A 24,282-nucleotide genomic window follows, 5' to 3' on the forward strand; every position below is an offset into this window, starting at 1 on the left:
TGACATGAACCTGCAAAAAGAGTCCTACTTAATTAAGACAAATACTACTAGTTTGATGTACTTACCATAAAAAGGTAGACATTCCACTCAAAAAGTGTATCTAATGCCTTGAATAAACGGTACAAGTTTGCCCTCATATCCTGGACAGAAATCCGTGAAGCACAAGGTTTTGGTGAGAAATATGGGCTATCACTTTCAAGATGACTAAAATTTTTCATGACCAAGTCTGGGTAGCACAGCCCTATATGCTTGAAGTAAAAATATATATATATCTACAACAATAAATAAGGTGAAAGGAGGGTGATCCCATTTATAATCGCTATTCTGAAGCCATTTAGAGGTGTAGGGGCACAGTAAAACTACTCGTATTTCTTTATTTTAATTGCCTCACCTTTCTCAGTTAAAAAAACAAAAAACAGGACAGCGTTAAAATCGAACGATGGCGAAGTAGAATATAATGCCATGCAAGATTGTCCTGTTTTTTATGGCAGAAGAAAATACTGAAAAAAACATGACTTCATGAAAAATCAACAGGATCTAGGTAGAGAAGCCTGGCGCCTTTAAGTCCTCACCTTCCAGATAGTGCATGCGGTCTGGTTGCCAGAGACCTATTGGGAACATATCCCACCCATTGCTTAGCATTGATTGCCTTTCTTGTCATTCATTTGCTTGCTTCTTATTTGATGACTTGCTTTGTCCATTTGTTTTTGTCCCTACCATGGAGCACAGCCTTTTTACTTGTTTCCTTCCACTGCTCACTTTCAGGGAAGTTCTTTTACTTTCAACATTCCATGATACGCTTTTGTTTTCTTACTTTATTCCTCATAACTATCACCTGCACCACACACTCCATATTGATCCTTCTTCCCCACAATTTGTTCGACTGTATGTTTAATTGTAGGCTTAGTTGCAGTTATACACATTTAGTTTCGGTATCTGATCTGTTTATATGATACACAGTAAAGCTGGTCTAAAAGAAATCTTGGTCTGCTCTGAACATGCGCTCAGCTTTATCACCCATACACTACATGTGTTACTGGAAAAGGCTTGAGGTGTAGGACACAAATGCCCCCTTCCACGCTTACGCTTCCAGTTTGAAACTAAGGATATTTTTTACTTGCATGTTTTTAATACTAAACATTCGATGACATGGTTTCCTTTGCATCAGAGAGTAAATATTATAAAAAGGAAATGTATACAAAAAGAAATTAGGTGTTCAGACACTTTCTACCAGTTTGCGGAGCTGCAGTCTCTGACGAGATGATCTTGGGAGGGGGGCTCTCCCTTGACTTTGAAGTTTATCTTTCTGCCCAAAACATTTAGCAGGAGTGGCCATACGGTCACAGTGATGTGCTCTGTGCTGTGACATAATATGGTAGTTACGTTTTCAACCTTGAGAGCTCTGATAGCTTGTTTGCTTTACGTGGGCCTTTGAGTGCACACCTCGCCATTTTTTTTACTGCAGTTCGTACAGCATTCAGGGGCGGCTCCTCTACTAAGGCAGAGGAGCGTCACCCCACTGCTCTGTGAGCAGGTGAAAAAGAAAAAAGAAAATAACGCATTGTGATTATCATTTTATCTTTTGTGTTGTTGCTCAACTGGTTAGGGGTGGGGCTGGGCTGCGTCAGAGGAGCAGGGGGAGGAGTGGTGGCATTTTGTAAGTGCGCATGTCAGTTTGGCTGTTTGTCTTTGGCCGGCCAAACAGTCATGCGCACTTAGCATGTTCTCCACCGGGCTGTTTTGCATAGTCCGGTGGAGAACATGCCCAGGCTCCCAGCCCCTCTCTGTGCGCTGAAACACAGCACTCGGACCAATCACAACGTTGCTATCAGCAGCATTGTGATTGGCTAGGGTTGTCTGGAAGCCTGGGTGCTTCCTGTTCCTGGCCCTGAAGTCCTAGAAGCGGGCAAGGAGGACCGAGAGGCAGCGGGTGACAGACAGGTAAGGGATTTTTTTCCCCATTCCCTCCCACCCCCTCACCGTCGTTATGCAGCAGCAACAGTCGCCTCTGACAGCACTAGAGTAAAAGGACTGGTTACACTGCTCTCAGCCAGCTACTTGCATAGAAAGACTGAGCTCACAGGCGCTGGACTATGGAGATGAGACATTTCTCCGGCACTAAAAAGGCTCTTTTATTGCTTAAATTGTAGGCTGTAATGAGAAAGTGTTGAGGCATTTCATGTAGTAGGTGGACATTGCTTGGGTAGTTTGATTTGGAACAACATAGCGTTGGGAAGGCTGGCAAAGCAAAGTGTTTTATGTCCACAAAACATTAATTATTTCGAAATAAAAAAGGCATTCAACTTTTATCAATTAATCTGTTCTCCCCTGCCTTTTATTTAACTATACTAAACTATAACATTTTGTTTAAGTAATGGCCCGGACACCAAATACTATTGACATTTTAGATGCGTAGTCTGTTGCTTCACAGGTGAAATCACCGTCCACCTGCACTGCGAGGCTTTGGTCTAATTTTAAATCAGGATGTGTAACATAGGCCTAGGAGTGATGAGCCCAGGGCACATTTTGAGGATATGCACTTAAGATAACTTTACATACAATGAATTTAAATGGAATATATTTCCTAAATTGGTGGTTGTTTTCAGAATTGTGTGTTGACTGACCTTCTGGACCTAAGTTGGAACCCCCTACTTCAAAGTTTATGGCTGAACCAAATGCACCTCTTACGCATCCATGGCAGCATCTACAGACTTGTTTCACTTCCCTAGTCCTCCCCCATCCCCCATCCCACTCCCACTGGAATGTAATCTGTGGGTGGAATCCATTAATGCAACTGAGATGCAAATCTGTGTTCTAGCCTAAGACCACAGATGCAGAACTGAACACATCCACATATGTGCTCATTATCTTCTGGATCCCTCTTTACAGATTAACAGGGCACTTCGTAAACTGTAATAATGTTAATCACCTTATCAACTGTGAAATGTGATAGTCTCCAATATGTCTCCACTGTGCTATAGAAAAAGAATATATAAAAGAAATCTTGAGGGGAAAAAAATCCTGCTCTGTGCTACCTCCGTAAGACCTCTTGATTTGGGGAAGGGGAGGATCACGGTGCCAGATCATTTTCTGGTAAGTAGTGTTACTTGCTGTATGCACCATGCTTTCACTGCTTGTGGCCTTATTCAACATTTCATGTAGCTGTACCACACATTTCAGTTTAAGATTATAACCTGGACTGTGGACAGCCAACATTTCAACAAGGTTCACTTGCACCTCCCGTTACAGGTGATAATGCCCCACATGTACTATTTGTCGTGCTTGTATCTTGTCTTCTTCATCCGGAAGTACCACACTTGTTAATGTATCTTAGATGCGTTTAGCAAGTATTACCTATGATGTATATTTCCCTTTACCGGTCGGTACTCTTTGTATATAGACATAGAAGCAGTGCACCCATAGACACAATTGAGCCTTAAGTTCTTAGGAGCTTTCAGTATGAGGAGAAATGTATGGTCTAATGTAGTATGGGTGGAAGCCAGCCGAGGAGTACACATATGAATCAGCTTGCACAGCTGGACCGGACAGAAACCTAATACTGTATGTCTTGTCTAGCACATGCAGAAAATGTTCTGGTGGAACCCACATTTTGTCATTATAGTTATTAACTATCATTCTGCATAAAAAAACGGTACAAATGAAATTATTTTTTAAGGTACTTATCTGAAGAGCGTCAGATACACTTTGGATAATAATTGTGTGGCCCAGTGATGGCGATGGGTGAATAAGGTGTTGCACAACCATGATTTCATGAATGGGGCATGGCAAACCCAGAAAAACAACTAATGGGCTTCAGAACTTTAGAGATGCCTGCGAAGGCTGGGTGAATGACCCAATGCATAATCAAGGTCTCCAGGTGAGTAGGGCATTTTTCTGTGAATAATCTTGAGCCATTACTGGTCACATTTTCATTATGCTTACACTACTAATACAGAGGCGTGTTTCTTTCCCAGCCTAGGCTCATTAAGAAGTTTTTAGGCCTCTGCTAAGGAGAACGTTAGAGAGAGCATGTGAGAGAGTGAGGGTGTGTGTCTGTCTGTCTGTCTGTCAAAAGCTTGGTCCGACTCGATAAAAGCACAAAAAGATGCATATTCAAAAGCATGTATATATGCAATTAACATCAGAGATCTAACTGCTTTACTGGCCCGTATGGTTATTGAGTATATCTTCAGTCTTCATTTTTCCCGCTGGGAGAATTCACATAAACATCTACTGGTGATATGGCATCATGCAGATGCCCAGCCACCCGAATTCTCGGCAGTATTTCAACTAAAACTTAAAATAAGTGTCTAAAAGACAGACGTTTTCCTTAGCCATGCTATGATTTCCAGAGGATGAGACTTGGTTCGTGATAAGGATCAAGTTCTTTCACTCTGGGGTTTGGTTTACATAATTAAGTCCATTTCCTTCAGTTCTGGCCAAGGTGCTTGATAATGGATGGTTGGTATTTTTTGTTGAAATAGCTTTTGCCAGTCTTCATTTTTTTGGCCTTCACAGGAAAGGCTTCAAGTAGGTTCAGTCCTTCATATCACGTACCAGGCCACCATCCCTGCAACCACTGCCATCGAGGCTGCCAGAATCAATTGTACTGAGGGGAGCCGTAGCAATGCGATACCGGCATGGAAAGGACACCCTGCACCTTCGCTGCTACCTGGAGACGTGAGAGAAGAAGAAATAATCACAAGTGTTAATTCTAGTGGTCGTAAAAAACAGAGTATCACACAGCAGGTGGTACTGGGCAAAATTAACGCACAACATGGACAAGGAAAGCGTCACAGTAAAGACAAAGATCAGCTGCTCTATAAAGGCACAACACAACTGCCCTATCACAACAATGGGCAGGTGGTGGGTCAAGTATACATCGTGGCTATTGTACTCCTATCTCTAGGCATCCTTCCTGGGTAATTATGAGATGTTCTCTGGATACCACAGGGGTCATAAGCAAACGTTCACAGCCTATGTATGCTTCTTTAAGATGCCTAAAGCTATGGAGAAAGGTTGCCCCCCACAGAGCCTGCAACCGCAACACCTTCTCTGGATTCTTGAACCGCAGTCCCCTGTTATCTGAACTCTTCCCAAAAGCAAGCATTGGCAATGCAAATAGGTCTGGCTTTAAAGGAATGCTGTATGGTAATGTACATGTAAATAGCATGAGAATGGATATGTGTTTGTGTGGAGGCAAATAACTGTAGAACAATATTGGTGTAGGGCCCGACAGGTCAAGGCAGCGGATAAATGAACAAAATGATCACAGCAATATGGAGGGAAAGCACTTTTTAGGTCTCGCCTAGCGTTGCGCATGCGCTGCACGCTTGGCGAGACATATTGTTAATGAGGAGATTTCAGAAGGGGACTTGAAGCCCCGCCCCTCCTTTTCATTGGCTGGCGTCACCGTTTATGCTAAACTGTGGCCTGCCATTGGAAATGAGGTTTTTTGGTTTCCCCTTTTTGTCCGCCCCATCCGGACAGGATCGTCTGCTTTGCGGCTGTCGCAAAGCAATTTCCCATCTGTTTCTAATTAGCAGTATCAGGAGCTGCATACCCTTCCTTATCGTGATCTTGCGTTCCTAAGTAAACAGGCTCACGCACTGGCTTTCGCGGTCAGTTTTAAACAAGGCGCAGTTAGTTATGTGAGGAGCACTCTTGTTATACGAGAGATATGCGCCGTTTTTTATCAGACAGTCTTCACACATTACTGGGCAGAAACTTACTTAATGGCACATCAGTAGCTAATTGCTATTTACTATTCTTGTTCAACTTCCCCAAACCTATTTTCATCGCATGGGTTTTGTCCAACGCCGTCCCAATTATTGCATGCCACCTTAAGTTCAGGACTCTCTCGAAGCAGCGGTTACGGCCGTTTTTGCCAGGATAATTAGATTTTAATGTATGTTTTAACAACCTTATTTCGTTCCACCTTTTCAATAAATTTGTATGCACTTTGCAAGCCTGCACACGTTGTGAGAAAGTCTCCCCTGCCCGTGAATAGGTGGTCAGGGCAGCATGGATCGGATACGTGTATTATTTACACCGCACGCTGGAGGAAAGGACCCAAGCCTTAAAGATACTGCAAAGGCTAGAAACAAGCTTTGTACACAGTGTGAAGTTTATTTGGGGGCTTTCCTCTCTATTTGGTATAAAAAGATGTCAATCGCCCCTTCCATCACGCTTTGATTCTTCCATAAGATTGGAAAAGTACCTCTTTTTAACCCCCCCCCATGTCTACTGTAAATAATGTAACCATAGAAATGGTGTGCACTGCTCTGACTTGACACTTAAATATATGAATAAATAGAATTAAGAGATTGGTACTCTCGAGAATCGCATGTAATACTAACATACAACTATTTACACTCGGATATATAACAATAAAAGTTTAAGGGACGTCCTGCAATTGACCTCCGGCCTTCTGGGCGCATACATTTCCAGTACGCAGTATCTTTTAAGCACATGCGATATTTGGACTGGAGTTTAAATCAGAAATACTGTTTGGGATGCAGGTTGGAACCGGCTAGTGCAGTTTCATCAGTGTACTCACTGAACCGTCCAGCAAAGTGCCCTGAAGCGGTTTAGTGCCGGTTAATATATTAAGAGGAAATGCAAAAGCAACAAACCTGATTGTCACGTCTCCTTGCATTGCATTAAAGGCCTGCGGCCAGCGCGATTTTAGGGACCCGATTCGGTCCATTCTAGAGTGACAGTAACAGACTGCAGGGTCCTGGCACTTCAGGGATTGGCCCACTTCAAACCTCGATGCCCCCTTGGAGGGTTACCAAGGGCTCGAGCTCAAACAAATGTCTGGGAAAACAATGTGGGGGTGATGTGCGCCTCAAGTAGAGCTGATGGGGTAAGCTGATCAGACATGTCTCAAAATGCGCATTCATCAGCCCTCTCATCTGCAGGCACAGAGGCCGTCCAAGCCTTTGTTTCTCGAGATTCAAAGCAATGTAAAGAAAATATAACATGGGTAGATTTGCGCTCAGTTCAGTTCGAGATCCCCAGAAGAAAGTTTACGTGGAACGAACCCTCGCAGCCTCTCCCTGCGAGTTTTATGGGAGCCATAAGCTTTGGCGTTTATGTGCTTGAAAGAAATTTTCGCAGCGGTGGACCCATTTCAATAAAATAAAAATAAAGTTTCCATTCTGCAAATGACCTGGCGTCCCCCTTCCTACTTTCCACATACAGCACTTCTAAAGCTACTAAACCACAAGATTAAAAGAGAAGCGCCTAGAATACCACTCCAAGCCGTACAATATACGGCTGGGTGAGGGAAGGGGAAGATGGACTCCGTTTCTTAATCATGCTCTTCCCCTGCTGGAGAAAAAAAGATAGAAAAGACACTTTTTATGGAAAACAATATTCATTTGAATTCAATTTTGACACCAGGCAGTGTTTTGCAATCTCGCGGAAAGCTCCTTTCGAAGTTAGCGCTACGCAGCAGTCTGGGAAGCCGTCATAAAACCCCTAACAGCATTTTATGAAGATGCGGTGTACACAACATCATCATCTCGGCCTTTATTGCGTTTTATACTTTGTTAAACAGTTTACAGCTGTGTCTCCTTTTTTGGGGGGTTATTACTAAGCGCTATTCCCTTCATGGCGCACGTTAAAGCTTTATCAATAATATGGAAATTGATCATTAAAAAGTTAAATATGAATGCCTCGTTTGTTTTTAAGATATGTTTGGGATGAAGAAGCTGTATGATTTGATAACATGTATTAAAATAGCAATGACATTTATAAGACCTTCTAAAGCGGGTAGCAATTAAACCGTGTTCTTTCACAGGTTTGCAAAGCGACCCTGACATTTAAAAAGGCTCAAACTACCTCGTTAAAATTTAGAAATAAATAACTAACTTTAATGTTTCCCCCACTTCTCATACTCATGAAATCCAGTCCATTTCTTTATTACATCATATGGAGACTATCCTTCCAGTGCTATGTTCACACCCTAGAACCCCCCCTTGCAGTACACTCTGAAACCCTATCGTACCATCCCCACTTGACACATACACTGCATTTACCACAAGAGGCCTGCCCCCCTCACTGCACACAAGTTCCATCTCCTCATAATGTCCTCGAAAGACTCTTCACACTTCCCACATAATCCACCATTTTATCCTGACCCCTTGTTGCAGCTTCACGTGGGGCCCCTTTGGACCAAGTGCCAGCTTCTCACAGTACCCCGAGTCAGCTTCTAAATCTGCTAGGAGTATTAGCTTCTTACGGTGCCACTACTGCAAGCCAATTGATGCTCATGCTATCACTGTGCCCACCAGAGTCAGGTCTCTCAGTGCCCACCAGTGGGTCCTTCTTGCATTACCTCCATGGTGGGGTCCTCACACTTCTCAGCGATGACAGGCACATGCTGATGAGCTTTGCGGGGGTCAAAAGGGGGTAAAAGACATTGTCATTTACAACGCCATTACTTGATTAATGCTTCACGAAGGGAAAAAAACAATAACATTCTCAATGCCAATAGCTCAAAACAATGTCATTGCGAGACCTATTGCATTGTAAATGCTTGTTTAATGAAGCAGACAACTTCTAGTGATGCTTATATAGTTGTCAGGCGACAGCTGCAATGTCAAGCCAGATCATAACCAAAGTAGGAATGACAGTGGGGTGGGGTTCAGGGAGAGTGGGGGTCTACAAGTATATAGGTCACTATGGTGAGTAACATATACTTGCTACTAAGTCCCTCCCTTTTCTTCACTTCTAGTAGGAAGATTAACAAGAATACAGATATTGTAAGGAGACAGGACATACCCAGGCAGCAGACTTGGAAAAGTATGTTCTTAAAGCTCACTGGTATGACTTGTTGGAAAGTCATCTAGTCAAGATGGTGGACTCAACCCTGTTTCTGGCCTAAATTCTGCCCCAACTAAGGCCTTCACTATCCAACCCTGTCCTAAATGCTTCCTGCTGGTGTTCCAAGCTGATATACCCCTTCCCGGAGATGACTGCCAATGCGATTGCGGACCCTGGGGTGAAATCTGACTGAGGCCTACACACGCGTTGTGACGGGCTACCGGGAGCTGCGATGCTGGTTGGCCGTACTGGGTCACACTGAATGGGACGCCCTGACCACCCCTAGTCATCCCCGCCGGCCTGAAAGCACAGCTGCAGAGGCGACCATAGAGACTGACGCATGGAGTGGCAGGGCTGCGGCGCATCACTGACCAGATCGGCCCTGCTGCCGGATGGTGCTTCCCAGGCAAGGCGACTGTGGCACCGATGAAGCCCCAGGGGGACTGCCGTAATCCTCCCTGGCTGAGCGGCCCCCGCACTTGAGTGCCCCTGCAGCCGCAAGAGAATTAGCCCTCTCTCAGTGCCTATCATCTCTAAGGGTACACATCTACTCGGGTCTGGGACCAGTTTCTTCTAGTGCCCATAGCCCTTCTGTGCTGCCATTTGCAGAAGAGCTGGTCATATTTAAGCATCAAGCATCAGTATCAATCCTGGGCCCCCTGAAGGCTCTAAGGGGCAGCTTACATACCACCCTGACTGGCTTTTTAGCAACAAGCCCGAAAGCATACTGAGAGACAGAGATATCACCACACTATGACCACTCGAATGCCCAACGCCTGTAAGCTGACCAAGGGTAAATTGCTTTTGGGGGCCCATCCCGCAGCAGTATGCTTTGCCTCAACCCCAGAACGGCGAGCTGGAGACCAAATGGGAGACGGAACACCTGTTTCAGATATGTCCTTCAGAGCTACAAGTAGTGGAAAAGATTGGCACAACTCTCGTGCACACAGGCACGTCACTTGAACACAGAATCGAAAAAGTGATGGCAGATTTCACCCTGCTGCATGCAGACCATCGCAAACTTGCGGACAAAGTGAACATGGTAGAGAATATGCTGACCAAACTCCATCCAACAGTCTGTGAAATCACGACCATGCTGGACAGCGTACATGTGGTGGAATGCAGAGCTGAAGGTGCGGAAGGTCACTTCAAGAGAAACAATATACATGTAGGACTTCTAGAAGGGGTAGAGGGTCAGGATGCTGTAGGATATGCCGAGAACTGAATCTGCACGCTACTACCTGGCACCACGCTCTCGCCTTTTTTCTCGATTGAACATGCCCACAGAGTGCCAGTGCGCAAACTGAAACCTGATGCTAACCCTAGACCCTTTCTATTCCGCCTACTGAACTATAAGGAGCGAGACTCCATTCTCTGAATACAAAAAGCTACAAGACATTAAAGTAAACTATGTTTCTGTTGTCATTTTTCCTGATTATACCATGGCAGGTCAGAGGCAAAGGAACTCATTTCAAGCGCCGCCTCAGAGACCTCAATATAAGCTATTCATTACTCTTACCTGCCCGTCTCTGCGCTGTAGTTAATGGGACAGCACACTTCTTCAACGCCTCAGAGGAAGGGTGGGACTGGATGGAGGCTGCTGGGCTTATGGCCTCACGCCCTGCACCCACTGAAGTGGGACAAACAGGAGATGCGACAAGGGTCAGCAATCGCAGGAGTCACAGGAAGACCAATCGCCCTCGTCACACTTGTGCAGTGCCACACTTGGAGCAAGTAATCCTAGAGCGACGACAAGCCCTGCAAATGGAGTCCATGATGCGAGAACATGACCAGACCCTGGACGAAGATACTAATTCCACTCAATCTTTAAGCGATGATGGTTCCACTAGCACATGGCCGTCCAGGGAGGACTCCCTGGCCCTAGCCGAAGTTACTCCACAAACATACTATGAGCTAACGATGAGGACTGCTCCAGCAGCAATGTCAAAACTGTTAATGCCTGTCTCACTTGTGTACTGTCTCATATCTGCAAAAGAAACAGACTACTCACTCACAGTAGCTGGGAGCCCAAGCATCCAGGTAACGCTACTGCGAAAGAGTGCAGGCTGAACGCAGGATAAAAATGTCATTTCATAATCTTTATCCACACCCCTATTGTTGGGTATTTAAACGCACGCTCCTGAAGCTTGAAACAAAATTGTTAAAAAAACAAGGAGTGTGCCTGTCGTTTGGCAGCGGCACACTGCGAACATTCCTCACTGCATGAGCACCTGCGACGCCTCATTTACACTGCGCACTCATCCCGCACCCATGGTTCCTCAGGCCGCGCGGGCCGGTTACTGGCGGATTTGATACGTCAGGAGCAGCCAGACACCCTATTCTTTCACTACGCACCCTTACAGCACACCTTCTCCACACTCAGCATATATTCCATGCTGAAATAACACGCCACTTCACCTCCCTTTACCAGTCGACCCTGAGAATTGGGTCCGACTGCCTGGATGCATTCTTTTCTACAACCAGGCTACAAGTGGCTTTAGGCTCTGTGCTTATGGTTTCCAGCTAGAATGCAATGCCACCCCACCCCTTATCTATTGAATAGTTCCCACAATTTGAACTTGAGCTGTTAATGCGCTGCACCTCAGCTTGGCTTGTGTTTGTAAACACTTATAAATGCTCAGGGCCTATTTATTCAATATACGATTTAATAGTGTCAGAACTTTGTATCCTATGTTTAACCTTCTCTGTAGTGTTATATTGTTACTCTTTGCACAGGGTTCTGCTGTTACTGACAATAAAGACTGGTTTTGTATTGTATTGTATTGTATTGTATGTCGATTTGTAGAGCGCGATTGCTGCCCGACGGGCGTCCAAGCGCTAAGGATGCAGTCAGAGAGGGGAGGTACGGCGGAAGTTAAGACAAGATTAGGTCAGGACGGACCTAGCAAACAGAAGAGTCTTTAATTGTTTGCGGAACGATTGCAGGTTGGGATTGCATCTAAGTTGGAGCGGGAGTGAATTCCAGAGTTTTGAGGCATTCAGAGCAAACATTCTGCCTCCAGATCTCGCTCTCTTAACTTTTGGGACCACGGCCAGGAAAGCTTCGGCGGAGCGTAAATTCCTGCTTGGGTGGTAGCGGGTGACCAAATTATCATTTATTGCTGGGCCTGTTTTCCAGAAGGCATGATGTGAAATGCATAGTGCCTTAAAAGCCACTCGCTGCTTCACCGGTAGCCAGTGTAGACTTTTCAGTCCGGGTCTGGCTGACTGCGTACGTGGAATGTTAAGCAGGGTGCGTGCTGCACAGTTCTGGACAACTTGTAACTTCCGTAGAGTCAGTTCTGGGGCACCCACATAGAGGGCGTTATTGAAGTCCAGCCTGGACTGTATCAGGCCTTGTACTGCTACCTGTTTGGCCTCCGTTGGTAACAAAGGCAGGACTTTCCTAAGTGTTCTGAGCAGGCCAAAGCACGTGGCAGATAGCTTGGTCGCCTGGTGAGTGAAGGTAAGATTTTTGTCCAGCCAAATTCCCAGACTCTTTACGCTCTCTTTAGGGATGGGGGGCGTGCCCAGACATGGAGGCCATAGGGAGGAAAAAGGTACTGGGGAAGCTGGGCCCAGGAGCATGACCTCAGTCTTATCTCCGTTGAGTTTTAAGGCCGAAGCTGTCATCCAGCCTTTAACCTCCTCCAGACATTTCATCAGGCCTGACTGCTTTTGCCTGATGCCCTCCTGCGTCAATGAGACCACTAGCTGGGTATCGTCCGCATATGATATGATCTTAATACCATGCGGTTCGACGATCCCAGCAAGCGGTTCCATATATATGTTGAACAGCGCAGGGCTCAAGGAGGAACCCTGCGGGACCCCACAGCTCAAAGATTTGCTGGCTGACACTATGTCCCCGTCAAAGATCTGGAATGATCTGTTGGACAAAAAAGAGTCAAACCACCTCAGTGCATTGCCTGTTACCCCGATGCCAAGGAGCCGGTTCAGTAAGGTGGTATGCCTGACCGTGTCAAAGGCAGCACTTAGGTCAAGGAGGATCACTGCCACTGATCCTCCTTGATCCAGTATCCTCCGTGACTCTTCAGTGACCGCCAGCAGCGCAGTCTCAGTTCCATGCCTAGGTCTGAAGCCTGTCTGGGTCATATCTAGTAGCTGATTCTTCTCTAGGAACTGGATCAGCTGGGTGTTTATATGTTTTTCTAGGATCTTACTTGCCCAGGGAAGTAATGAAATGGGGCGGTAGTTAGCGTGATCCTCTGGGTCAAGATTTGGTTTTTTTAACAATGCCCGTACCATGGCTCTTTTCCACTCTGTGGGCACAATGCAGGATGAAATCGAGGAGTTTAAGAGTTCCAGGATTACGGGAAAGGTGGTGGAGCTAGACTGCAACATAATCTCGGGTGGAGCAGGATCGCGAGGCGAGCCAGATTTGACTTGCCGAGCCAGCCTGCTCAGGGTGTCGAGGTCTAGAGGTGGGAAATATTCTAAGGTTGGTTGGCCTGGGAGAACAGGATTTGTCGGGGGTGTTTCCTCTGTACCTCCAGGATTGGAAGGTAGTGTCGTAAAAGACGAATAAATCCGGGAGACTTTGTTGTGGAAAAATTCCGCTAACTCGTTGCATTGATCTTGCGTTTTTGGCAGAGGTGCAGATGTGTTTAATATAGTGTATTTTTTAACCAAGTGAAAGATTTCCCTCGGTTTGGACTTAGCTTCCATGATTTTGTCTGCAAGGTAAGCAGCCTGGGCCTTCCTTATCCCGTCTCTATAGGTCTTGATTGCTTCCCTGTATTGCGACTTTTTCTCTGGTAGGGAGTCTAGACGCCATGCTCGTTCTCGTTTCCTGCACAGGCGTTTTTGTTCCCTTAGGGTGTCTGAGAACCAGGGTGCAGATTTCTGCGATCTTTTTGAAATGACTTTCCGGCAGGGAAGGACCGTCTCCAGTGAATTTGTAACCCAGTCCTCATAATCCCTGTTCGCTAGGTTGGGGTCTAAGTGAAGGGATGGGCAGGTAGATTCTAGGTTCCTGCACCACTCTTCCACAGGAAGTTTTGGCCAGTTTCTCATAGCTTTTGCTTGGGGGGCAGGCATGGAGGGTTTACTGGTGACCCAGGTTAATGGAATTAAAAAGTGGTCGGACCAGGGGAGGGGGATGGGGTGGTCCACCATCAGCTGGGAACAGTTGCTAAAAATTGGGTCGAGTAAATTGCCTTTCTCATGGGTGGGGGCAGTGACCCGTTGAGTTAGCTGTAAGGCTGCCAGGTCGTCAATTAGTTCCATGGCAATATGATCAATGGAGGAATTAAAATGAAAATTAAGATCTCCCAACATGGTGTAATTAGCTAGGGTAGTAACTCGTTTAGCTATGATGTCGGGAAGAGATTTCTGAAACAGTTTGGCCTGCTCAGGGGGGCGATAAATTAGAGTGCCAGAGAAGGAGCTGTTAGCAGTGAATTCAATGCTAAAGGCTAAGCTCTCGCATTCAGGGATGGTTTCGGTCGTGATGCGGCACTGGTACTGCTCTTTCAAAATAATAGCCAGACCTCCTCCTCTGCCCTATGTCCGGTCCGATCTATAGATTTGAAAACCCGGGGGTAAGGCGGCGATTATATGAGGCTCTGAGTAGGGGTTGAGCCAGGTTTCTGTCAAAAAGACGGCGTCTGGCTTGCGTTCTTCAAGTAGAAGAGCGATTTGTGTGCTGTGTCTCGGGAGCGATCTACAGTTTAATAAGCACATATGATATTCCTGCATCATCGGTAGTGCTGTGGTTTTGTGAAAGGAGTGTTTACATCCTGGGCAGTGGGGGGGAAGGTCGGTTGGTGCATAGGTGTATGTGCAGTGAGCATCAGCCCTAGCCCCAATGTTGTAGATGTCATTTGCACTATATGTCCTGACCTGGGATATGTAGGGGCCAGGGGTTGGGGCCCCTGGTCCCGGTTGGGCGCGGACGGGCGCAGACGGGCTTGCCTTTGGCGCGCCTTCGGCGCGCCGCCGGCGCGCCCGCTGCGCGCGTCCGCTGCGCGTTCGCCAAGCCAGTGTATTTAGCCCCAGTGCCCCGGAAGTGGTGGGGGGAGGGGGAGGAGTCAAGCCCAAGGTCCACCCTCCGTTCGATCGGCACTTGCCGCGACGGACCGGGGTGCAGGGCAGCTCCAGAGGACAGCGTGGTAAACGAATAACACTTTAAAAAGGTATTTAAAACAGTTGTGCGCAATATACAGACAAGCGTTCTGCGAACAGCAGCTCACCCGTACCAGCAGCGCTCTGCTGCATCCGCTGCGCGTTCGCCAGCCAGTGTATTTAGCCCCAGTGCCCCGGAAGTGGTGGGGGGAGGGGGAGGAGTCAAGCCCAAGGTCCACCCTCCGTTCGATCGGCACTTGCCGCGACGGACCGGGGTGCAGGGCAGCTCCAGAGGACAGCGTGGTAAACGAATAACACTTTAAAAAGGTATTTAAAACAGTTGTGCGCAATATACAGACAAGCGTTCTGCGAACAGCAGCTCACCCGTACCAGCAGCGCTCTGCTGCATCCGCTGCGCGTTCGCCAGCCAGTGTATTTAGCCCCAGTGCCCCGGAAGTGGTGGGGGGAGGGGGAGGAGTCAAGCCCAAGGTCCACCCTCCGTTCGATCGGCACTTGCCGCGACGGACCGGGGTGCAGGGCAGCTCCAGAGGACAGCGTGGTAAACGAATAACACTTTAAAAAGGTATTTAAAACAGTTGTGCGCAATATACAGACAAGCGTTCTGCGAACAGCAGCTCACCCGTACCAGCAGCGCTCTGCTGTGTTTTGCACATACCTTTTTGACGATTTTCTGTTTGTAGTGTGTCTTTTTTTGCACATAAAACCGATTGTATTATGGTTTACACAACCCATTTTATCCTAACAGTATTGGATTCTATGTCAGGACCGGAGGCGAGGGTTATGCTATTCTTTCTCCACTTTATTGAATAGCAGCCATTTCAAAACCACAAAACCAAACTACTATTCCCATGCAACATAGGGAATACAGAAGAAAACAATAGAGTGTCCACAGGTAGAGCGTCCTCTCCTCTGCACCAATCACAGGCTCCGTTATGGATATAGTCCTCTGTTACTCTCCATTCCCCCTCTTTCTTCGCTGCTTGCAGCCAGATAAGTTCTATTTTTTAATATCTCTTGATTCTATGTTGGTTTTATCTGCTTTTGAATTGATATGCTTATGTTGATTCATGGTATTGTTTAAGGAGACAGATTCTCCGACTTTCATGTCTTTATGCTGTTCTAGCAGCGGTGACTGATTTTATGTCTTTGTTCCTCTGTGGACGCTTGGTTATCTTGGTGCCGATTGCGGGGTGTATTTTCCTTTAAGTGCCTCAGGGCGAGACGCGCGCCGGTATTTTATCGACGCGCGTCTCGCTTTTTTCCCCGATTCGGACGAATTCCTTATTTCGCTCTTGAAGCGAGTCCACTGCTACTCGGTGGACTCGCGGTCAGCCGTGGGAGCATTCCTCCCTAACGGCTGCGCAGTTGGTGCGGCTCGCGGTGCTCTTGTTGGCCGCTAGAGGGCACGCGTGTGCGCGCTCCTCGTCCGACGTGCATTCCCGAGATTCCGCGCATTTCGCGCGTTGTTTGATCTCGGGAAGGCATCGTCGGACTGGAGCCTGGACCTGCCACGACACCGTTTCACGGTCTGTTGCTGCCTTTAGGCAGAAGTGCATTGGAACGCCCCTGACAGCTTGATCATCCGCTGAGGGGTCTGTATTAGGCCTATATATAGAACGCTCTTGGGAGTCGGTATTGCAGGTTTTTCCTGCTGGGCCCATATTTGGCAGGTCGCCCTTGATATATATATAATTGCACCAGGGCTGTTGGGCCAGGGCTGTGTCCCGATTGCAAGCGCTGCTTGCCTGAAGTGTAGGCTGTCACCCAGCCCCCCACATTGAGTTTGGCCTCATACTTTGTGCTCTTTGCGGGGCTATATATATATATTGTTCCTAGCGCTGGCTATGGAGTTCTATGAGGACGAGGCTTATCAGGAGGGCCAGTGGGAGGAGGACCCACTCGCCACACTGCCGTGGGACGATGACTTCTATGATGTGGTAGATGCGTCTATCTTCAAAGCAGTTGAGCAGGCTATGGGACCCCTTGAGGATCGCCTCTCCCAGAGAATTGAACAGGCCTGTGATAGATTGGCCAGAGTGACGCAAGCCATCCCCGCCTCGCGCACTTCTAGTGCTGCCCCAGTTGATTCTCAACCTCCTCCGGCGAAACGCCCCAGGGAGGCAGGAGTAGACGTGGACGCCTTTGCGCGCTTAAAGCAGGCTTTCTTGGCAAGTAACCCCATTCCATCTACGCCCGGCATTCCCGGGGATCCCGATCAAGGGGATGAGGACAATGTTGCGGGCCCTTCACGTCATGACCGTTCTGCAGATTCTGCGCCTGATCCCAATCAGGGAAATCTTTGCGCAGATATGCTGAATCCTGCAGACATCCTGCATCCGAGGTCTTCAGAATGGGCGCCCTCTGACAAGGTCGCGCTTTATGTTGCCAATCATATTCGCCAGCCTTTAGAGGCATCAGTGCGGAATTGTCTCAGGGCAGAGTGCCTTCGGCCCTCTCTGGCGGGCAAAGAGGGGGCTACCCCCGACATCGACCCGCGAATGGCGACTTTTCTACAGAAGTTTGTTAAAGACCCGAAGAAGGGCATTGACAGATCTTGGCGGGCTTGCCAAGACAAGCTTTTGGATGCCCTGGGGCCCATCACCAAAATCCTGGATATGGCGGAGGAGGCCAAAGCCTCCGGATCGTTGATCTCCCCTGAACATCTCTCCTCCTGGGCTCAACGTGTCGTGGTGTTTCTGGGCAATGCCAATTGCGCCATTTCGACTGAACGGCGCAGATCCCTTCTCATCAAAGTGGATCCTAAGTTGGGAGACTTGGCGGATTCCGAAGCAGGCCCGGTGGCCCAAGGGGGCCTCTTCGGGGAGCCCTTTATGAAAGAACTTGGCCGCTTCGTCAACACCTTCACATCTCTTGACAGAGCACAATCCTCAATCAAGAAGGTGTTTCGCCCTCGGGTTTTCCGAGGGGCCGGGCGAGGCAGGGGCCGCTCGTCCGGCCGTCCTAATCAACAGAGAGGACAAGGCTCCAACCAAGGGCAGTATGAGGACCAAGCCCGATTTGGTAACTTTTACCCTACAAGAGGACGGCGAGCACGGAACAGAGGCGGTAGAGGCGGAGGCGCCTCCAACTCCAATTCCTCCGGTGAGTGTTCTCCCTTCTTCCCTTCTAAGGGTGGGGGGCCGTCTGGCTCATTTTTTCCCGGCATGGGCTTCTCTCACGGGGGATGCATGGGTTCTCCAAACTGTGCAGGGGTTTCACATAGAGTTTCTCGGGGATCCCTTCCAACCGTTCCCTCCACGGCCGCTCACGTTCTCCGCTGCCGACGCCGCGCTAGTCGATCAAGAGGTGCGTTCCCTGCTGACCAAAGGGGCGGTGGTGGAAACCCTACCCCATCCCAACGGTTTTATCAGCAACCTGTTTGTCGTAGACAAGGCAGACGGGGGTCAGCGTCCCGTTATCAATTTGCGGGAATTCAACGAGTGGCTGGTTTACCGCCACTTCAAGATGGAGGGTATCCATCTTCTTCGCGATCTGCTCAGGCCGAACGACTGGCTGGTGCGTCTCGACCTCAAGGATGCGTATCTGACGGTTCCCATTTTTCCTCCTCACCGGAGGTTCCTTCAATTTCTCTGGCAGGGCACCACCTACGAATTTGCCACCCTTCCCTTCGGTCTGTCCTCCGCCCCTTGGTGCTTCATCAAGGTTCTCCGTCCAGTCGTCGAACGGCTGCGGGCGTCCGGCATACGCCTCATTGTTTACTTGGACGACATCCTGCTGATGGCGCAGTGTCCTTCAATCTTGACTCGCCAGCTCCAGTCGGCGGTCAATCTGCTACAGAGTCTAGGCTTCGTGATCAACGAAGCAAAGTCTACGCTAATTACGTCCCAGACAGTTGTCTTCCTGGGTTTCTCGGTCGACTCCGTAGCGGCGACTCTCAGTCTTCCCTCCCGCAAGTTGGCGAAGATTCGTCACGAGCTCAGGCGGGCGCTAACACAGCAGCATCTATCTCTCAGGCAGTTGGCCCGCCTTGTAGGGTTGCTGTCGGCGTCAATTCAGGCCATATTTCCGGGCCCACTTCATTACAGGGCCCTGCAGCGCCTCAAGGCCTATCATCTTCGCAAAGGCTGCTCCTACTCTCGGAAGGTGCCCCTTTCGGCAGAGGCCAGAGAAGAGATTCAGTGGTGGCTCGCCAATATGGAGGCCTGGAATGGGCGGGCTATTTTCGGTTCCGCCCCAGAGATCATTATCGAATCCGACGCCAGCAGGTCCGGTTGGGGCGCACGCTGCGGCGAGTTCACAACGGGCGGTGTGTGGTCACCATAAGAGCAACAGTTACATATCAATTGTCTGGAGCTCTTAGCGGGATCCTTTGCGATCCAATGCTGGACCAAGGACTCTGTCCGGTCTTGCGTACTTCTGAAGATGGACAATGTATCAGCAGTCTGGTACATCAACCATCTCAGGGGCACGAGGTCCAGAGCGCTCTCGGACATGGCGGCGAGCTTTTGGCAGTATTGCCTGGATCACCACGTGTCTGTGACAGCGGAATACTTACCGGGTCAGCACAACCGAGTGGCGGATTTTCAGTCTCATCATTTTTACGACGGGAGTCTGTGGAAGCTGCATCCAGGAGTTTTTTCGGACCTCCAGAGCATTTGGGGCCCATTCTCAGTCGACCTGTTTGCCTCCCGGTTGGACCATCAACTTCCCCGGTTCTTCAGTTGGAGACCGGATCCCCTAGCGGCACAAACCGATGCTTTTCTTCAGAATTGGGGAAGCGAGCGGGGCTACGCTTTTCCCCCGTTTGCGATGCTGATCAGGGTCTCAGCTCAAGTCCGTCGCCAGAATGCGGACGTGGTCCTAGTCTCTCCAATTTGGAGATCTCAAGTCTGGTTTCCGGTTCTTCTGGAACTTTCTTGGGATTTTCCAATCCCACTCCCCCACTTTCCGACTCTTCTGCTCGGTCCGGACAACGTTGCTCATCCGCTGATAGCGCAGGGTTCACTCGCTCTCATGGCATGGCGGATTACAGGGGACGCTGGGCAGTCCCGGGCCTTTCGGGAGCGGCTGAGACGTTCATGTCAAAGGCATGGGCCGACAGCACTGTCAAGCGATACCGATCTTCTTGGAGGAGATGGTGTAGTTGGTGTATGCGACGGAGTCTCAATCCCGTGGCAACAGATGTAACCTCTATCTTGAATTTTTTAGCCAGCCTAGCGGAGGAGGGCTTGGCTTACAGAACTGTCAACACCTTTCGCTCTGCAATCTCAGCTGGTCATGCGGTGTTGGACGGTTCTCCGGTGGGCGAACATCCTTTGGTCTGCCGCCTTCTTCGGGGCATTCGCCTTTCTCTACCTCCTGAGCCTCGTTATTCCAAACTCTGGGATGTGAATCAGGTTTTGAACTTGTTCCTTTCTTGGCAGCCTGACCAGTTCCTTTCGCGCAAGGAGCTATCGGCGAAACTGGCAATGCTTCTGTGCCTTATTTCCTGCAGACGAGTGTCTGATGTCAGGGCCTTGGATATCTCCAGCAGGGTCTTCTCTCCTACGGGAGTCACTTTCATGATTCGTCGAAGGACGAAATGTGGGACGAAATCCGTCTCGTACCCTGCTTTTCCTGATGTTCCTAAGTTGTGTGTGGTCTCATGTCTCAAGGCCTACGAGGAGATGTCGGAAGAGTTTCGCCCGCCGGGCGAGCAGCAGTTGCTTATTGCGCTCAGGAAGCCTCATAGAGCAGTTTCTTCTCCCACCATTGCCCGCTGGGTGAGATGGGTGATGCAGGAAGCGGGGATTGACCTTCGAGCCTTTGGGGCTCACTCCGCTAGAGGAGCGATGGCCTCTAAGGCATTTGCCCTGGGAGCTCGTCTGGAAGACATTCTGAATGCAGCAGACTGGTCTTCAGACTCTACCTTTAAGCGGTTTTACTTCAAACCGGTTATTGATATGGCTCACTTGGTGGTGAGCAAGCTTTAAACGAGCATAATCCTCGCCTCCGGTCCTGACATAGAATGAAAATTTTCCTAGCTATCGTAACGGAAAGTTTCAATTCTATTAAGGACTCGGAGGCGAGGATTATCCCACCCAGGGCTCTCGTTCCTCCGTGATACCTTCCCACCCTCGTATTGGGGTAAGTAATCATTTTTCTCATCTGGTTTATTTTATCGATTTGCTGTTGCTTGGTTGTATTGTTTCCTCCTACAGGTGAAACCTTAGCCATAGCTGCCGCTTATACTTTGTTTTGTTCCTCAGGAGATTCTGGGAAACAAGACTCTTGAACACCTACTGTCTGCCTGACCTACAGCGACGAAAGAGGGGGAATGGAGAGTAACAGAGGACTATATCCATAACGGAGCCTGTGATTGGTGCAGAGGAGAGGACGCTCTACCTGTGGACACTCCATTGTTTTCTTCTGTATTCCCTATGTTGCATGGGAATAGTAGTTTGGTTTTGTGGTTTTGAAATGGCTGCTATTCAATAAAGTGGAGAAAGAATAGCATAATCCTCGCCTCCGAGTCCTTAATAGAATTGAAACTTTCCGTTACGATAGCTAGGAAAATTTTCATTCCTCGTTCTTGTCTAGCAGTTGTTAACCTATTTTCTTGCCTGGCCCCCCAAATCATTACTTGAAGCTGTGTTCCCTGGTCTAATCTTTTTCTGTTTGAACCTGAAATCAATACTCAAAAATACTGAAACAAGTATATGTCAAACAAATACACACAATATGTGTAACAATTATTTTTATTGGCATAAATCAAGTACTGAAAAATAACGTCAAATACAGTGATATGCAAGTCCAGCATGGACCCATATTGAGATATAAATGTTGATTGCGAGAAAAAGCATTAAATAACAAACAATCCTAGTATATAAGAAAGGGAGAAATTAAAGACAGGGATAAGAAAATAAGCTACAGAAAGAGGAAAGTAAAGAGAAGAAGGGCAGAAAGGAAAGGAGGGAAGGCCATGTATAGTAATGCGGGACAAAAGGGGGCAGGGTGCAATGATAGTAATGAGAAAGAATCAAGATTCAATGCAGATTAGGGGGAGGGCATCCTGAAGAATAGGGGAGCATCCTGATCTGTAACCCACTCTGGTCTATGATAAGGTCTTTATCTTGATATTTACATCATCACTTAGTGCTCTGAAATGCAAGACAAGTCAGTGCCATATAAATACTCTTGTAACTTGAAGTAAACATGTGTAGGGAATACTAGAAATCCCTCCACCACTGCATTCTCTTTCGAAAGACATGCTGGAATCTGCTCAGAGCCATCTCATGAATAAGTAGTCTAGAATGGTGGTAGCAAAACAAGCCTTATTTTGCCCATGGACAGAATACACCAGCACAGGCAGGATACTCTGGCCAGTAAATGTGTAGTACAAGCATAACCCTTCAGGGCTGGGAGAAAATGACATACAATACAGCAAAAACTGATTTGCTGGTCTCCTGGGTACTGAAGACTTTAAGCACCTTAACTATCAGAAATTGTCATGTAGTTCCCAAAAATACATAAGATCTGCGCGTTTGTTGGATAATAAACTAAGGGATTGTTTCTAGACTGATTCTGGACACCCCCAGAGGATATGTCAGCCTATAGAAAACCTAGCTCACAGTGCCACCATAAGCCCCCAAACCTCACCAAGGAGTGTATAGTTTCTGGCAACCATTGAACAAGACAACCCTTGACACTTCAGGGATCATGGAAATAGTACAGTACTTTTAGCTTAATCAATCGTGCTCGCTTAGTCTCAGAGAGATATACACAGAATAAACGTTAGGGACGTTTTTAATAAGTATTTCGAGCCAGTGTCATTCTACAGAGTAAACGGAAGGTAGAATTCTACCATGGTGCTAACACAGTGAAAATATGCAGGCAAATAAACATGACCGTAATCAAGCGTACTCCTACGATGCAGACCTTATCTAAGTGTACCTAGCATGTATGTGGGTGTAAAGCCAAGAATTCCCTAGGAAAGAGCCAATACCGTTGCCTGATGGGAGAAAATGACGGACCACATCTTGGTCAAGAGTAGGACACCCCGCAAGAGATGTCAAACCGTGGCATGTTGAAGCTTCAGCGTGCAGGAACCTCAGTGTCTGTGTCAGCGTCTCCTCTCGTTACCTAGTGAATCTGCTGTTCTTTTATACCAAAAGGGTTGCCTCTGGCTTTCTAATACAATCGATATGTTAGGAGTACAATTATATAGAAGAGCCTAGATCAATAATTGCAATGATGCAAAGTAGTCCGGTCGGCCTAGGATGAAGAAAGCGATAACGTTTGTACAGAGTAGGTTAATCCTGTTGTGTGCGTCATGTGCAGGGGACCATCCAGTCTCCAGGGTTGAAGGCAGACAGGACCTGACTCATCAACATTTGGAACTTCTCCTTCTGTAGAAAGTGGTTGACGTTCCTGAGATCCAAAATAGGACACAGGCCTTTGTCCTTGGGCACCAGAAAGTATTGGGAGTAGCAACCAAGACCTACTTCAGGGTCAGGAACTCGTCCGATGGCTCCATTAGCCAAGAGACCCATAACTTCCTGTTGGAGAAGGGACAGATGATCCTCCGACATGCAATAGTGCTGAGGTGGCATGGGTGGAGGGGTAGGACCCGCGGGAGATCGGCACTATCGCCTCCTCCAGTCGTGCAACAACGAGCATCAACCGCTCGCTGCAGGACATTGCTGCCTGGGAGATGCAGAAGCAGTGAGCAGAAGGGTGCAAGGGCAAGAGAGAAAAGAGAGTTGTCGTTGCAAGCCACAACAATCTACCGCAGACCGGACGGGGTGACTCAAAGCCCCAGAAAGCATTGCCTTTTGATGCCGTTGCTGATGTCGGTAACGCCGCTCGGTATTTGGCCACCTACATCTGGCCCTACATGGCTTATCCCAATATTCAAACAATTTTCAATCTCGCCTTGCACAGAAGCACTAGCAATTTGCGCCAGATCAGAATTATTAACCATTTACAAGCCTGCATCCAGTTATGTGATAGGGGCTTGGTCCATCATAAGAAGGGCATAGAGAGCCCTTACTACAGCTACTGATCAATTATAGAATGTCATGGTTTCTAGTTCAGAAACTGGGCTATAAGCAAGTGTGCTGGAGCACCAGGTGGAAGCTCTGCTGTTAAGGATCTATGGTCCTGCGCAACTGTGAAACATTGAGACTGTCTCTGCCAAAATTCTCGGACAATAGTCTCCACAAGCAGTTCAAGTTTCTCAAAGGCAGTGGGACTCAGCGACACTAAACAGCACACCTCTAAACCCTTGAGCTTTGTATTGGTAGCGACAATTTGTCCAGCTGTACGAGTTTGTCATTGGAAACTTTTCCACCTTCTTTCACATGGTAGAACTGATGTTCTGCTTAATTAAGCCTTGTTGCCTGC

At 47.9% G+C, this 24,282-nt stretch overlaps 1 protein-coding gene across 1 annotated transcript in view; it reads right to left on the reverse strand.

The window, feature by feature from the left end:
• Nucleotides 1-800: 800 nt before the first annotated feature.
• HMOX2 (heme oxygenase 2) overlaps nucleotides 801-24,282 on the reverse strand; it is a 180,841-nt gene continuing 157,359 nt past the window's right edge. Inside the window, exon 6 of the mRNA XM_085632204.1 lies at nucleotides 801-4,672. Within this exon, the coding sequence (XP_085488330.1) occupies nucleotides 4,545-4,672 (128 nt within the window). The 3' untranslated portion in view covers nucleotides 801-4,544. The remainder of the gene's footprint in view (nucleotides 4,673-24,282) is intronic.

Source organism: Triturus cristatus, chromosome 10 (genome assembly GCF_964204655.1).
Source record: "Triturus cristatus chromosome 10, aTriCri1.1, whole genome shotgun sequence".
NCBI lineage: Eukaryota > Metazoa > Chordata > Amphibia > Caudata > Salamandridae > Triturus > Triturus cristatus.